General features: G+C 35.1%; 1 protein-coding gene across 1 annotated transcript; it reads right to left on the bottom strand.

Moving 5' to 3' along the window:
- Nucleotides 1-1,659: 1,659 nt before the first annotated feature.
- On the bottom strand, nucleotides 1,660-16,095 carry Smp_194470 (hypothetical protein; the record flags this gene model as incomplete). Its single annotated transcript, XM_018791098.1, has 6 exons — nucleotides 1,660-1,855; nucleotides 4,633-4,909; nucleotides 6,577-6,723; nucleotides 8,107-9,002; nucleotides 13,133-13,338; nucleotides 16,033-16,095. The coding sequence occupies 6 exons, from the start codon at nucleotides 16,093-16,095 to the stop codon at nucleotides 1,660-1,662; spliced, it is 1,785 nt and encodes a 594-aa protein (XP_018647359.1).
- Between the last annotated feature and the right edge of the window lie 520 nt (nucleotides 16,096-16,615).

Below are 16,615 nucleotides of genomic sequence, written 5' to 3'. Positions count from 1 at the left end.
ATAGAGCCCGAATATCTTCCGTTCAATTCCTAGTAGAGTCGTATATGGGCACTGCTGAGGAGTCCCAGACTGAAACAAAACAGATTCCTAGTGCTTCCTCATTTTCCATAGTTGTTTAACTTAAGTTAGCCTTTTCATCTATTCTACTAACATCACTTACATCAATATGATATTTCAGTTACATAACTCATAATTAATTCAGCACCAATAAAATAATGTCCTTAAATAAAGACAGAACAAATATTGATGCAGAATAGTATGAATTCATTATATCTTATGGTTTCTCATTAGCTGCTTACAACCAAATATCTATTAGAGTTTTAGCATTGGGGTAATAAATAGGATGGAACAATGGGCATAATTGAATGTAAAGGATAGGAATAACAAAAGGCCATCAATGATAACTATATATATACATATATGGGCAAGGAAAGGTCAGAGGTTATTAGAATGACGGAAACATAACGGGTGGGTGGCGTAATAGTTGAGTGGAGTTCAAAGACAGATCAGATCAAATGTGTGATAATTTTAGAGGTAATTAAAAAAACAATTAGGGTGGGTTACGTAATAATTGAATAAAATTTGAAGAGTTCATATAATTAAGAGAGAGACAAGTGAGCGGAAATGTGTGAGAGAAAGGGTGGTTTAAGAATTGGGTAAAAGAACAGGAGTTTTTTTTTATTGCGATCGCTTCAGCAAACCGAAGAGCGGTTGTACTTCTTTGTCTGCTAATGATTTTGAAGGCATGTCAATGGTGTGCCCGGTGTCGAATAAATGCCGGGCTATCGCACTGTTGAGAGCCCTGGTCCCTGGCAGCCTCAGGTTCTTAGGAACATGCTCAGAAATGCGAACGTGTACTCTTCTCTCGGTTCTTCCAATGTATTTGCTTTGGCATGTTTATTAAATACCAAATAAAGAAAGCAATTAGGTATCATTTTTTTAACAATCTTCATTGGTTACTAAGCTAATAATTTGTGAAATTCAAGTGGATAGGGTAATTCTAATGTTTAAAGGTTATTGACAAACTGATTACGTAAGAATTAGTACAGAATAGGGTCATAAAAATTGATACCATTTGCCAAGTTATATAATACTAAATAGTAAATAAAAGAGTTTGTCATTAGGTTAACTATTTACATTGATGATTATGCAATGAAGGTAATGGAAGATTTGACTAAATGGAAACAAAATGATTTAGCATCTAATACTCCGATATACATAAGGAATACAAGGCTACATTCTACAGGATGGAAACATATAATTAAAAACAGGTCATAAGATTGACCTTAAATCAATTTTCAAAGTTTTTTATAATAATAATTGTCATGGCTATATTATTAAGTTTGTGGAGGCTTTGACAATTAGAGAATTCAAGCTTCGTTTACCTGTACAATAACAATTTATCCTAATCTTGAATCTGCCCCTTATTACTTACTTAATTACTTACACCTGTTATACCCAATGGAGCATAGGCCTCCTCCGGGGGCTACTGCCGATCCCAAGCCCGGGTAAAAAAGGAGGGTTGGGGTTAGCCAACCCATCCCGTAGAAAACCAACTCGCTAAAAAAAAACGCTAACCAGAAAAAATTATTCAAACCATCTGCCCCTGATGATTCCCATCAATTTTTATAACTGGAGTGATATGACGATGTGTTCATTCTATATCAGAACGTTCCTGTCTTTGTATTCGTCGGACCATTTAATTAACTGACCTTCATTACCTTTTAAATATACAAACGCCTTGAGATGGTGAAAAAGATCTGGAACTCGAATGGATGACTTCCGTAAAGTTTCATTCATGAAATTTTGTGTCATTGATGTTGTTGAGATAAGTAATAAACACTTCATCATTAAACTAGCCAGTTCAAAAAACTAATACCTTGACAAGTATATGTGTCAGAAGGGGTTTTTGTGGCGATTTCAGTATTTTCATAGTTGAAAGCATTAGTCAATTGAAGCTAGACTACCAGGTTTTCTTTGGTGGTCTAGCTTCAATTGACTGATGTTTTCAAGTATATGTGTGACGAAAACTGTTTAAAATATACTTTTCAAATCAACTCTATCTTCTCATTATACTATCAAATTTTGTAAAAGATATTCATTTTTATCAGAAGGGGTTTTTGTGGATATTATAGTCATTTCAATAGTTGAGATCATGAGTCAATTGAAGCTAGACTACCATAGAAAACCAGGTCTGAGTTCGCCTCTCACTCACTGTTACTGAGGATTTCCACACTAGAACGAAACAACCGTCCAGTGTTTCTAGGTTTTCCATGGTGGTCTAGCTTCAATTGACTCATGACCTAAACTACTGATATTATCCAATTTAATTGCAAAAACCTGTTTTTGATTATCTGATTTCACTTCGTGTTTGTTAGTATATTAAACTATACTACTTTATAATATTAAGTAGTTGAATAATATTTTTTTGTTATATCCTAATGAGTACAAAATTGTACTTCTAACGTTTTGTGAATTAATGTAAGTTACTTCTACAGCATAAATAAATAACCTAAATAAACTAACACAAGTTTAAATAGTACAAAAGAAATAATGCAAAATATTTTTTAGTACAATCAAAATCATAATAGGTTTGAATGTCAAATTATTGTTGATCAACTCGTTAGGTAACTCATGGCGCCCGAATGCCCTAGTACGGCTGAGAGTGGGGAGAGTCCGCTCTCCCTCTCCAAATGCTCTCATATGGCCATGCGTATATAGCCTCTGTCAGGAAAGTCCTACTCACTGCCTTCTCATGGCATTACTGTTGTTTACGAAATTGAAAGGAAAAAAAGCGAATGTCCGGAGCTTTAACCAGGTCTGTGGACACGGAAAGTCCATCTAGGGGAATTGGAAAACCCTGGTTCTAAACCAATGGTGTACATGGGCTCCAGTATCGTGAAGGAACAAATGGCATATGAATCAATCGTTGGTGACCGGCTACCATGGGACTGCATCTCCTCACGATGCTCCACTGCCATGTGGATCAGACCTGTCGATCAAAGACTTGGGCTGTGACCCCCTAAGAAAGCCACCTGCTTCAATTTGCGCACCTGGGCAGTATCACAGACCTCACACAAATCGATTGAGATTTGTGCGGCGCATATGTATCTGGTGCTTCCTTGTACCAATATTTATGTATTTAAAGAAAACAGTAACACCAATGAGTTATTTTGTCTTTGAGAAATGTAAGTCTTACTTTTCCACCAATGGCATGAATCTGATTCTTTTGAAATGTAAGTCATAATCTAGTCAAACATGTACACTTAACATTTACTGTATATCTGATTAGCCCAATATGTCAATTTCACTTGTCATTCGGTCATTTGGTTAATACTATTGAAGGGATTCTATGCTAACACTTTGGAGTGTTTCATAATCTAAAAGCAAACCTCTACAAGCACTATTATTTAATATATAACCAATATCTACCAATTAGAAACAAATTTCCGAAGTTGAATTCACTGTAGTGAACGAGAATACCGGCGGGGATAACCAGATGTATTTCAATACAGTACTACAGAATATCTTGATAAAATCTGAAAACCATACAATAAATGCTTCATTTGCAAAATATCCATCGATTGTCTCAGACTTCACTGTTCCTTCGTTTCCACACCAATCATTCTCTATTCTCGTTCTTTTTTCTTCAATCTTCTTAACCTGCCACCAGACATTTTACTTTCAATTGGTGATACATACTACTAATATCTGTCAACATCAGTAGCATACATCACAAGACCAAAGAATCGATCTTAGCTAGAACATCATTGAAAACCTGGAAGCACTGAATGGCTGTTTCGTCCTAGTATGGGACCGTTCAGTGCTTCCGATTTTCAATGGTGTTCTAGCTTAGACCAATTAGTAAATTCAACTTTGAAAATACTACAATCTCCTCAAATCCATAAACTGATAAGAAACAAATTGTCAAATTCACCTGAATGATCACAATTGATTGATCACTGGATGGTGATCAATATTATGCGTGTCAAGTCCTTCTTAGTGCTGATCGAATGCTATCGATCAAGTTGCAATGTGACCACTAGTCTAGGTGGCTCGACACCTGAATGATGCTTAAATTCACTTGACTAACGCTGCTGAGATCATTTTAAGTCAAAAGCATGTTTTAGTTAATCCAATATATTTAAATATTAATAATAAATGGTTCAACAATGAATCATATAAAGTTACTTTCAATTAAGTTTACATTCAAAGTGATAAGACAACAATCACAACAGTCTATCACATGTCAGTCTAATGTAAAAGTGACAAGTTCAAAATGTGTTTTAATCAATAAAAGAAAGTGGTGACCCATAGGTCAACTACATTTCATTGGGGTCAGTAGATCAATTTCCTAAGGATAGAATCTATTTATGCATTTTTTTCTGTAATACACTTTCTTGCTCAAGTAAGCATTTGAGTGGGGGAGGGGGATGGGGTTAGCCCGTCAGTGAATTACAATGATTAAATTGAAGTATCTTTTTAGTTATATACCTTATGATGAATAGATAAAAATCATTGAACAATTCAATGTACAATTATAATGAAGTTGATGATGACGACGATGAGGAAGATCGGGACGACAATGACGATGCTGACGATGATGATGATGATGATTTTTTAAGTACATACTTTTCATACGCAATCACACCTATGATAATCAATACTATCTCTATAGGTATTAAACATCCTAGAAACCATATTAAATGATAATTTCCTGTAAATTTTGTCCTTTGAATTGGTCTATCATTCAATGTATTCAATGGTACTGTGATACATTTTCGTGGTGGACAGTTTTGAATTTCTTTACCGGAACCAATACAACCAATATCTCCATAACATGAACGTAAACGTGAACGATAACGTTTTAAACCACAATTAGGTTGACAATCACTCCACGAATTCCAATCTTAGTAACAATAGAAGAAATTTAAATGAATACATTGTATTAAATGAATTAAATCTTTAACTATTGAGCGTAATGTAATCTTAAAGAATCAGTTCGATGATACATTTGAATATGACTGAGTATATAGAGTTACACCCAATCACACTTGATGGAGAAACCTTAGAAGAGGTGGAAACATTCACGTTGCTGGGAAGTATCACTAATAAACAAGAAGGGTCGGATGCAGATGTAAAGGCGAGGATTGGCAAAGCAAGGACCACATTTTTACAATTGAAGAACATATGGAACTCTACCTCTCCAAATGCTCTCAGATGGTCACGCTTATATAGCCTCTGTCAGGGAAGTCCTACTCACTGCCTTCTCGTGACATTACTGTTGTTTACGAAATTGAGAGGACGGAAAGCGAATGTCCGGCGCTTCAACCAGGTTAATGGATATGGAAGATCAACCTAGGGGAGTTGAGAAACATTGATTCCAAACCAGTGGTGTACATGGGCTACAGGATCCTGAAGAAACAAAAGTTGATTAAGCAATTGTTGGTGACCGGCTACCATGGGACTGCATCTCTTCACGATACTCCACTGCCTTATGGACCCTTAGGTCAAAGGCTTGCGATGTGGCCCCCTAAGAAAACCACCTGTTTCAGTTTGGGCACCTGGGCAGTATCATAGCCTTTACACAAATCGAATGAGATTTGTATGGCGCATATATATCTGGTGCCACTTTGTACCAATATTAATGTGCTCAAATAAATAAGGTAAATAAATACAGTATGATGAACTAATTTATCTCGAATAATTCTATTATGTATATAGTAAAATCATATTATATCGAAGATTTTCAGGAAATCAACCAGGTTTAAGATAGATCTGATTGAATTTTGCGCGAAATTCAAAAAAAAACGCGATGAATGATGGTTTTTCGGCTGAATAAGATGAACAGTAAAAATACTTAGATCTAGTTCTTAATACATTACAAGTTAAGAATAGTTGGTATAATTTGATATATAATTAATGATGTTTTTGATGTTGAAATATATTCACCCACTTGAACTTCAACTGCTAAGCTTAATCCTTGTAACTCTAACTATTAAGATAACATTATGATTACGGCTGATGCCAACTTCTGATAAAAATACATTAACCAATCATATTTAAGGTATCATCTATTGAACAATATCATGAACTGATTGAAGTAAGACATTAACACCGTCGGATAACGGCTCAAAGGTCTTGAAGTTATGCGTACACACGCGAGATGAAAGGTCTTGGATTCGATCCTTTAATAGGGGTCTTGGATACGCACTTATGATGAGTCCTACATCAGGATGGAACAGCTGTTCAACAATTCTATATTCTCATTGATAATCTATTTAACATCAGTTTGTGATTTAAATTTAAAATTCAACAATCTCCACAAATCCCATAGACTAACAGTTGTATATCAAGAGGACAAAAATAGGGGATGTAAACGAATCAAAATGATTGATTACTTACCACTCCATACACCTGTTAGTTCACAATAGAGACCAGTATAACCTGGTTGACATTGACACATTGGCACTCGATTGTACGCATAACTACTATCATTATTACTATTAGTACTGTTAGTAGTATCATTATTATATTGATCAATATAAGTTACAAGTCCTTTAGTTACATAAACACATTCTCCACCATTTAAGCATACACTTTGACCACATTCGTGAACAGTTTCAATGGTTTTTAGTTCAGTTTGTTTCCAACAATTATCCTGATCACTATAATTCACATCTTTTTCATAACCAATCTTACATTGACAACGATATTGAAAGCCTAATAATATAAAACGGTATCGATGCAAAAACGAGTATAATGTAGTTGATAGTGATGAAAAAGTCATTCAATAAGATTGAAAATTCTTCATTAAATGAAGTTATTGACATATAACAAGCATTTGATAACATGAACAGGAAAACACTATGGAGGCTTCTTCGACACTATGGCGTGCCTACCTGAGAAGATAGTCAATATCATAAGGAATTCCTATGATGGATTAAACTGCCAAATCATCCATGGAGGACAACTCATTGACTCATTCGAGGTAAAGACCGATGTTAGGCAAGGTTGCTTACTCTCACCCTTTCTCTTTCTCCTGGTGATCGACTGGATCATGAAGACGTCAACATCTGGAGGGAAGTACGAGATACAGTGAACAACTAGGACGCAGTTGGATGATTTAGACTTCGCAGATGACCTGGCTCTTCCATCACACACGCAACAACAAATGCAGGAGAAGACGACCAGTGTAGCACTAGCCTCAGCAGAAGTAGGTCTCAATATAAACAAAAGGAGAAGCAAGACTCTCCGATACAATACAATATGCACCAATCAGATTACACTTGACGAAGAAGCTTTGGAGGATGTGGAAACCTTTATATATGTGGGCAGCATCATTGATGAACACTGTGGATCAGATGCAGATGTAAAGACGCTGATCGGCAAAGCAAGAGCAACATACTTACAACTGAAGAACATCTGGGACTCAGAACAACTGTCTATCAACCAACACCGAAGTCAGAATATTCAATACAAATGTCAACACAATTCTATTATATGGGGAGGAAACTTGGAGAACTACGAAAGCCATCATCCAGAAGATATAGGTGTTTATTAATAGTTGTCTAAGCAAGATACTTCGGATCCGTTGGTCAGACACTGTCAGAGACATTCTACTGTGAGAGAGGACAAACCAAACTAACTTTAACCATCAACTATAAATCATAATTCTAATTCTTCACATAGGTTTATAACCCCCATTTGGTACTAATTATTAAGTGGACACTCTCAAGGTCACTTTGACATCAAACAAAAATCATCCATAAATTATAGTCTCTAACCATGAACACTTAGTGATAAATGATTAAAATGACGGTTGGTAGTTGGAAATCGTCAAGTTTAAGACTTGACAAATGAATAAAACTATATGTTTGTAAATGAAATACCTACATTGTCCTGGGTTCGAATCTCGCGAGGCGGGATCGTGGATGCGCACTGCCACCGAGGAGTCTCACAGCAGGACGAAACAGCCGTCAAGTGCTTCCAGGTTTCCCATGATGGTCTAGCTTCAATGAACTCATGATCTCAACTATATAAAATTATGAGATATATATAAATGTAAAGTAGTTAACATGCATCATAGTCAATGTAATAACTAACCAGAAGAATGACATGTACCATAACCAAAAGGAACACCACATAACCAATTGCCAGTAGCAGATTTAAGATCATCATCCTCATCACCATCATCAAATGATATAAGAGGACGATCAATATCATTATGAACTAATTGATTATGCATTAATATTTGTGGTTTCATTAAAACATTTTGTATTAAATGATCACATGGATTAAATGGTATAGAACAATCCAGACCAGTAAAATTTTGATGACATAAACAATATGGCCATAATGATATATCAATATTTGATATTAATGTTAACTCATTATTATTAGTAGTAGTAGTAGAATGAATGGTGTCAATAGTGGTAGTATTAGTAGTATGAGTAGTGTTAGTAGTAGTAGTAGTATTAGTAGTATGAGTAGTATTAGTATTATTATTATTGTTATTAGTAGTAGTAGTAGTATGAGTAGTGTTAGTAGTAGTAGTATAAGTAGTATCACTAGTATCAGTAGTAGTGGTAGTATTAATAGTATGAGTAGTATTAGTAGTAGTATTGGCAGTATCAGTAGTATTAGTAGTATGAGTAGTATTAGTAGTATCATTAGTACTAGTAGTAGTATTAGTACTATGAGTATTAGTAGTAGTAGTAGTAGTAGTAGTATTAGTAGTATTAGTAGTATGAGATGTAGTATTAGTACTAGTAGTAGTATCAGTAGTATTATAAGTAGTATCTTTCATGAGTCGTAAACGTTGATAACATTTAATTGTATTATTCTGTTGACAAAATTTCTCCATTTCTTTATTACATTCAATATACCATTTTGAGGGGGATAAATTATGAAATTTGTTTTTTATAATTTCTGGTATTAATAAACAACCAGTTAATGAATTAATAGTTTGCCAATGATATGCATTGGATTTACATTGACACCTTTTTAAAGATATAGAAGTGATAATAATAGTAATATTAATAATAATAATAATAACATTAATGATAGTAATGATAATAATAATAGTACCACTGACTATACAGTAGTATGATGACAGTTATATATTTTCATCAGACAACCACAACTTTAAGATACTTTCTTCTCATGACGAAAGGAAGGTGTGAGAAAAGGTCAGCCTCCACAATAGAACACTTCATCCCCTCTAAGGATCTTCGTTGCCGTTATTGTTTATTTATTTAAACACATAAATATTGGTACAAGGAGGAATAAGATATATATATATGCGCCCGACAAATCTCATTTGATTTGTGTGAGGACTGTGATACTGCCCAGGTGCCCAAACTGAAACAGGTGATTTTTTTAGTGGACCACACCCGGAGCCTTTGACCGAAAGATCTGATCCACAAGGCAGTGGAGCATCGTAAGGAGATGCAGTCTCATGTTAGTCGGTGACCGACGATTGATTCATACACCATTTGTTCCTTCAGGATACTGGAGCCCATGTACACCATTGGTTTGGAATCAGGGTTTTCAAACTCCCTTAGGTGGACGCGCCGTGTCCACCAACCAGGTTAGAGCGCCGGACATTCGCTTTTCGTCTTCTCAATTTCGTAAACAACACCCCTGCCACGAGAAGGCAGTGAGTAGGACTTCCCTGGCAGACGCTATGCAAGCGTGGCTGCGTGAGAACATTTGGAGAGGGAGAGCGGACTCTCCCCACTCTCATGAGTACCAGGGCGTTTGCGGGCAATAATAATAGTAATAATAATAATAGTAATTAATTTCAAACGAAAAGATTAAACGTAACACGATGAGAATAACAAACTTTGAAGAATAAAATGAATTCATTCTATTTCACAATTTTTTATCAGATACAAATATATTTGTTATATCTAGAACTTAGATTCCTAATATGTTGCGTAATATTTGAGCACTCGAACGCTAGAACCTTCCTAAGTCGCAAAATGAGAAGACAGAAGACTAGTAAGTAGGAATGTTATTCCCAGCACAGTGTCAATTATAGTGCAAAATATCTCATGTATTTATAGTTTTTTTGGCTGAAAGTAAATCATCATTTCGGACAGCCAATAGGCATATAGGGGGTCCTTCTTATTCAACCAACAGAAGAGCTACATGTTGACATTCTAGAATGTTCCTCTAGCAGTGATTAAATGGAATGTCTTCGGCTATTTCTGGGCTTCTTGAGGCTTCCTTGAGTTTATCAACGAGCTATCACTACAATACTTACATACTTATTTATACCTGTTACCTCTCGTGGATGAAAATAGGTTGTTCACCGGCATTCTCCATCTAACTCTGTTCTGGGCAATCCTTTTTAGTTACTATTCATCCTTTTCATGTCTGCTCACAATTCTCAACGTAGTGTGTTATTTGGTCTTTTTATTTCCCGTTTACCTTCAAGATTCCAAGTTATGGCTTGCCTCAAGATGTAGTTTGGTGATTTGCTGTCCACTTCCAACGCCTTTTCCTAATTTCCTATTCGAGTGGAATTTGGTTTGTCCTCTCCCACAGTAGGATGTTGCTGATGTTATCCGACCGACGGATATTGAGTATCTTGAGTAGATAACTGTTTATGAATACTTGTACTATTTTGATGATGGTTGTGGTAGTTCTCCAAGTTTCAACTCCACACAGTACAACTGTCTTGATGTTCGTATTGAAGATTCTGTCTTTGATATTGGTTAACAGACAGTTGTTTAGTGTTCTTTAATTGTAGGAAAGCGGTCTGCAAATATGTTGAGATATATCAATACATAGGTTATACACATCGATCTTAATTATTGTAAGCAAAGATGGATAATGGCTAGAAGTGGAATCCAGTTTGACGCACGTTTCGTTCTATTTGGGACTCGTCCGCTGGATGTACCTCCATCTCAGAGTTGATGTTCACTCTGGGACTCGATCTTGATTGTATTTATTCATACACTTTGTATGATTTTAGATTGTTTACAGCCGGATAAGAAATCATGAAATAGAATGAATTCATTTTATTCTGTAAATCTTGTTATTTTTGTTCTCTTTCAATTTATCAAGAGATCTGATTATAAGGAAAAGATTAAAAATCAACATTTTGACGTAGTAGATTATGATCCATGTTGCTATATAGTTTGAATAAATTTTATTGGACAGTTTCTTCCGTCAGTCGACCAATCAGTGTAAAGCATTCAACAATTTCACTATACTAGTTTTTGATTGGTTTAAAGCTAGACCACCATGGAAAACCTGGAAGTACTGGGCGGTCGTTTCGTCGTTGTATTTATACGGTTTCTTTTTATAAAAAAAGAATGGTAATTTATAGTCTCAGAATGGATATTGTCATCTGATGTTTCTGTGAATTGATGAGATATACGGTAATCGAATATGTTTACATGACAACTATGTAGGGATATATTACGATCTTTAACTGAATGTCAATGTCTTTCTCTGGTTAGTTCGATGTTCATTGATCATTGGACAGACAATTACATTAGTTAGTTAATCAATACATTGTAATCATAAAATATCCTAGATGTTCAAATTATGAGGTCTGATAGAATTAAGTTTCCTAAGTTGAAACGTGTTCACTTGTCTAAGCAACTTGTTGTCACGAGAGACATTATTTATTATAGTTAGAAGCAGTCGACATGAAGTCTTAGATATAGATTTCATGCTAGTGCGAACTCATTAGTAAGATATTTCTACAATCTCTCTGTGACTAATTATTATAGCTGGATTCGAACTCACACACCTCATTGTCAAACGATGAAGAATTCAGACAATTTTTCCAAACGTTATCTGTCTTAGACTTACAGTTTTGTTGATATAAAGGAGCTTAGTGATTGTTTTTAGTAGCATCCTTGGTAAAGTACATATCATTATTCTTTATGGTACTTCGTAAAAAGTTGATGACATCTTGTTGAATGAATTCGTTTGATGTTAGTACATTATATAAATAATGGTATATAATAGAAATTAAGTAAATATCTACTAATGTACTATTCTTCGGTACTGCTGGATAGTTTGTCAGAAAAAGGCAATGATCTGTTTCTAAGACTACTATGTGGTATAAATTGTCTTGAAATATGACAATCCTCAGAAAATCCTCATCCTTATAGTATTCATGTACTCACTAATAACATAATTCAGAAAACAATTCCAGAAGATTGGGTGGGAAGGCATGAATGGTAGATAATAATCTTACGACCAATGAGACAGACATCATCAACGACATTGAGTGATAATAGTCGATTATAGACAGAAATGTAAACCATTGAATCCCAAATCAGTAATCTGAAGATAATGTGATTCCTAGAAAAACCTGAATCCATCACACGGGCGCAGGTGTATATATTCTTTATCTTTAACATGGCCATTAAGAGTAGAAGATACTCGTAAGTTATTATTATTTGATCACAGATGTCTTAGAAATATTGCTCGCATCTGTTCGGATCACCGGGTAAGTAATAGTGAGGTTAGATGCAAGGTATAAGTAAATGATAGTAAATAAGTTGATGAAATCGTGAATCTTCATCGAATGAGATGGTTGAGCCACGTGTTACGTATGTCTGAACACCGATTACCACGACGCGCAGCGACCAAACCAAAACGTTGCATCAGAGCTTGAAGTCACTCACTTCTAGTCTGAGCTATGTTGGTAGATGCAGAATACTTGGTTAGGGTCCGCGTGACTATCGTAGCCAATGGTTGGAGACTTTAAATGACATGACTCAGAATCGATCACAATGGCGTAGGTGTATACACTCTTTATCTTCCCTTAAACCTTGAGATTAAAATTGCTTCATATCTGTCTTCCTTCCTATACTATATCCTTATATACAACCTTTCTTTTATATATTACCATCACTAAATTAACTATTTCTATGAATCCGGTGTTCATCTTGTTGTGCTAATGAGGTATAGCAACTTGGACTGTTGCATATGTGTGCCTGGACCTACGTTGTAGCTGACTGACTGACTGACTGAGGAAAACCTGAAAGACCTAAGTTAAATAATTAGCAAAATTGTTGATACACAATCATTAAGAGTTATACTTTCTACTTTTTAATCATTCTCTACTTCATATCCTCATATGACAACCGTTGAAACTTACGAGAACTCATTCACCGATACACTATTTCCATGTACTAAACATGAACCAGATATTGTATGAAGTAATTGTGAACAAACATCGAATGGATTAATAATCTTAATTGGTTTAAATGTTAAATTAATAATTTCTTGAATAAAATCATTTTTGATTAGATCTTCACGTGGACGACAAAGTTTAGGACATATCCCATCAATATCATTTTTAGGCTTTGGTCCTAATATTGTACAAATAACCCAATTATACATCCATAGAACATATTGATAATTTGGTATGTAATCTTTACAATCTGAAAAAATAAATGATGTACAAGAAAAAAAAACAAACAGAAATAAAGTTAATAAATTTGAAAACATTTATGAAATCATGAGTCAATTGAAGCTAGATTATCATGGAAAACCTGGAAGTACTGGACGGCCGTTTCGTCCTATTGTGAGACTCCTCAGTGGCAGTATGCATCCACGATCCTGCTCAAACTTCGCGGATTGGTTGAGGTTAGACATTAACACCGTCGGATGACGGCTAGCTCAGTGATCTATCGGTTAAATGCTCTGGCTCGTGACTGGTATGTCCTGGGTTCGAATCTCGCGAGGTGGGATCGTGGATGCGCACTGCTTAAGAGTCCCATGATGGGACGAAACGGCCGTCCAGTGTCTCCAGGTTTTCCATGGTGGTCTAGCTTCAATTGACTCATGATTTTAACTATGAAAATACTGAAATCTCCACAAAACCCCTTTTGACTTATCGAACCGTTAAAAAAACATATCAGAACTACTTATTGAAACCAAAAGTAGGTTTCATTTCGATTCATAAATGGAAATGACCATCTAATAAACTCACATTGTCTTCTTCTTAACTATATTCTGATTTGTCGAATAGGTTGACCTTAAGTGAACCAATCAGGAGTAGCGAAACTATTAGGTTTATTGTAGGGATACAGACATGAAAACAGTTTAGTAAATGTGTTGAGGTATGTTGAGATTTTATATCACAACTGTTGGTATGATAATATTCTGTGATGATGTATGTTAACCCCTGTGTATAAACAACGTTACTAACTTCTAATCTGAGACATGTTGGTAGATGCAGACTACTTGATCGAGGTTCACGCGTCTATCGTAACCGATGGTTGGAGGCTCCAGGTGACATGGCTCAGAATCGATCACAATGGCGTAGATGTATACACTCTTTATCTTCCCTTAAACCCTGAGATTAAAATTGCTTCATAACTTTCTTCCTTCCTATACTATATCCTTATATACAACCTTTCTTTTATATACTACCACCACCACTATACTAACTACTTCTATGAATCCGGTGTTCATCCTGTTGTGCTAACGAGGTATGGCAACTTGGACCGACGCATAAATTTGCCTGATCCTACGTTGTAGTTGTAGCTGACTGACTCAGTGAAGTATTGCACTACAAACCTTTGATAACTAACTTGACACATTCACATCAAAGGAAGGTCCTAATGACTGAACACTTTACTGCAGTTCATAGTAAAAGTATCCTGACTATATCTAACCTTATATCACTACAAGTTAAAGAAAGTTACATTATTTACACCCATAATTAAACAATCAAGTTATACATTAGAACTTACTTTTTCCACACTTTACTTTCATGGCCTTGAATATTCTATAAATATCAATAAATAATGGAAGAAACATTCTTGGCTGAAGTCTTTCACCTAGAATCACATTCGTTATTCTATTATCCTGATCATCATCACCATCTTCATCATCTTCATCTTGTGTATACACCACTGTATTTGTAATTTTTCTACTTTTCATTTGAATATTATCATAACTGTTTTCATTATTACTATTTATACTACTTATATCATTGTATTCAGTAGTATCATCATTTGTAAATGTTTTTTGTTCATATTGTGTAATATTAATATCACCAGCAAATTTTAATAATAAATTAGTATATAAATCAAATAATGTAAAATTTTCTATTAAAATATATTTTATTGATGAATTATAAGTTGATTCCTTTTGGATAGAAATGAAGAAGAAAAAGAAGAAGGAAGCATGAAATAAGATGAAATGTAGTTGCTATGACTTACTATGAACCAGATCAGAGAAGAAACCTACATCAAAATCACCCACATGAGCTACAAATCTTCTCCATCATCTTCAAAATCATACGAGAGTAGTGACTTCCTTTGTTTTATGTCCACTTCATCTGATTATACAAGGATAGAGTTCATTAATTACAAGTTGTCTTTATGGGTCAACCAACATCAAGATCAGAATTTTCAATACAAATGTCAAGACAGTTCTACTGTATGGTGTTGAAACTTGGAGAACTATGAAAGCCATCATCCCAAAGTTACAGGTGTTTATTAACAGTTGTCTACGTAAAATACTTCTGATCCGTTGGTCAGACACTATCAGCAACAACATACTGTGGGTGAGAACAAACCAGATTGCAGTGGAGGAAGAAATCAGGAAGAAGTGCTGGAAGTGGATAGGACACACATTGAGGAAATCACCCTACTGTATCACAAGGTAAGCTCTCATATGGAATCCTCAAGACCAAAAAAGAAAAGGAAGACCAAAGAATACATTACACCGAGAAATGGAGATAGACATGAGAAGAATAAACAACAGTTGGATAGAACTAGAAAGGAAGGTGAAGGACAGAGTGGGTTAGAGAATGCTGGTTGGCGGCCTATACTCCATTGAGAGTAACAGTCGTAAGTAAGTAAGTATGTATGTATGTTATTAATTTCATCTTTTAATTTTAGATCTTGTCTTTTTTCCTGGGTCGATGCATATTTATGCCAGATCATACATTATGATTTACCAATACATTTACACTGCATCTCACTCGATAGATATAACTCACTCTTGTTTGATATTATTCCTAACACAGACTAATCAATTCACCTTAGTAATTTCATTGAAATCTACATTGACAACCACTTTACAGATCATTAGAACTCCCACCATCATTAAGATTTGAATGTGTAAATAGTTGTTAGACTGGAGTAGACATATGGGAAAGTTAAACGCTTACAAGTATTATATGATGATGTAAAGTGACTAACAGCGGGGAATCTGAGACGATCACCATGACTTGTTAAGGACTTATTAGAAGAATAGATCAGTATCCTAAATTTGGTGTTCACTCCCAAATTCTAACAGCGTACTTTTCACTTCCAACCCAACCCCCCACAACACGTAACCCACACAAGCTACTGAATTCAAGTAGTCACTCATTTGTGCAACAGGAATGAATTTTAACTAAATCTGTACTTGTTTTGCTTTATCCCATTGTTGATATAATGGTTATATTGAAGTACCTCTCACAGAACACACATATACCAACTAAGATTGATCAAAATTCAGTCAAAACTCAATGTAAACCATTGTAAACTATATTACAATGTGAATCATGTTATTTATTTTTACTGTGCAATTATTTGATAGGAGTTAGGATATCTAATCCCCTATTGTTGATCATTTGTAT

This window comes from Schistosoma mansoni, assembly GCF_000237925.1.
Source record: "Schistosoma mansoni, WGS project CABG00000000 data, supercontig 0242, strain Puerto Rico, whole genome shotgun sequence".
Classification (NCBI taxonomy): Eukaryota; Metazoa; Platyhelminthes; class Trematoda; order Strigeidida; family Schistosomatidae; genus Schistosoma; species Schistosoma mansoni.
The sequence above is the reverse complement of the archived record's forward strand: the minus strand, read 5'-3'. Positions and strand labels throughout refer to the sequence as shown.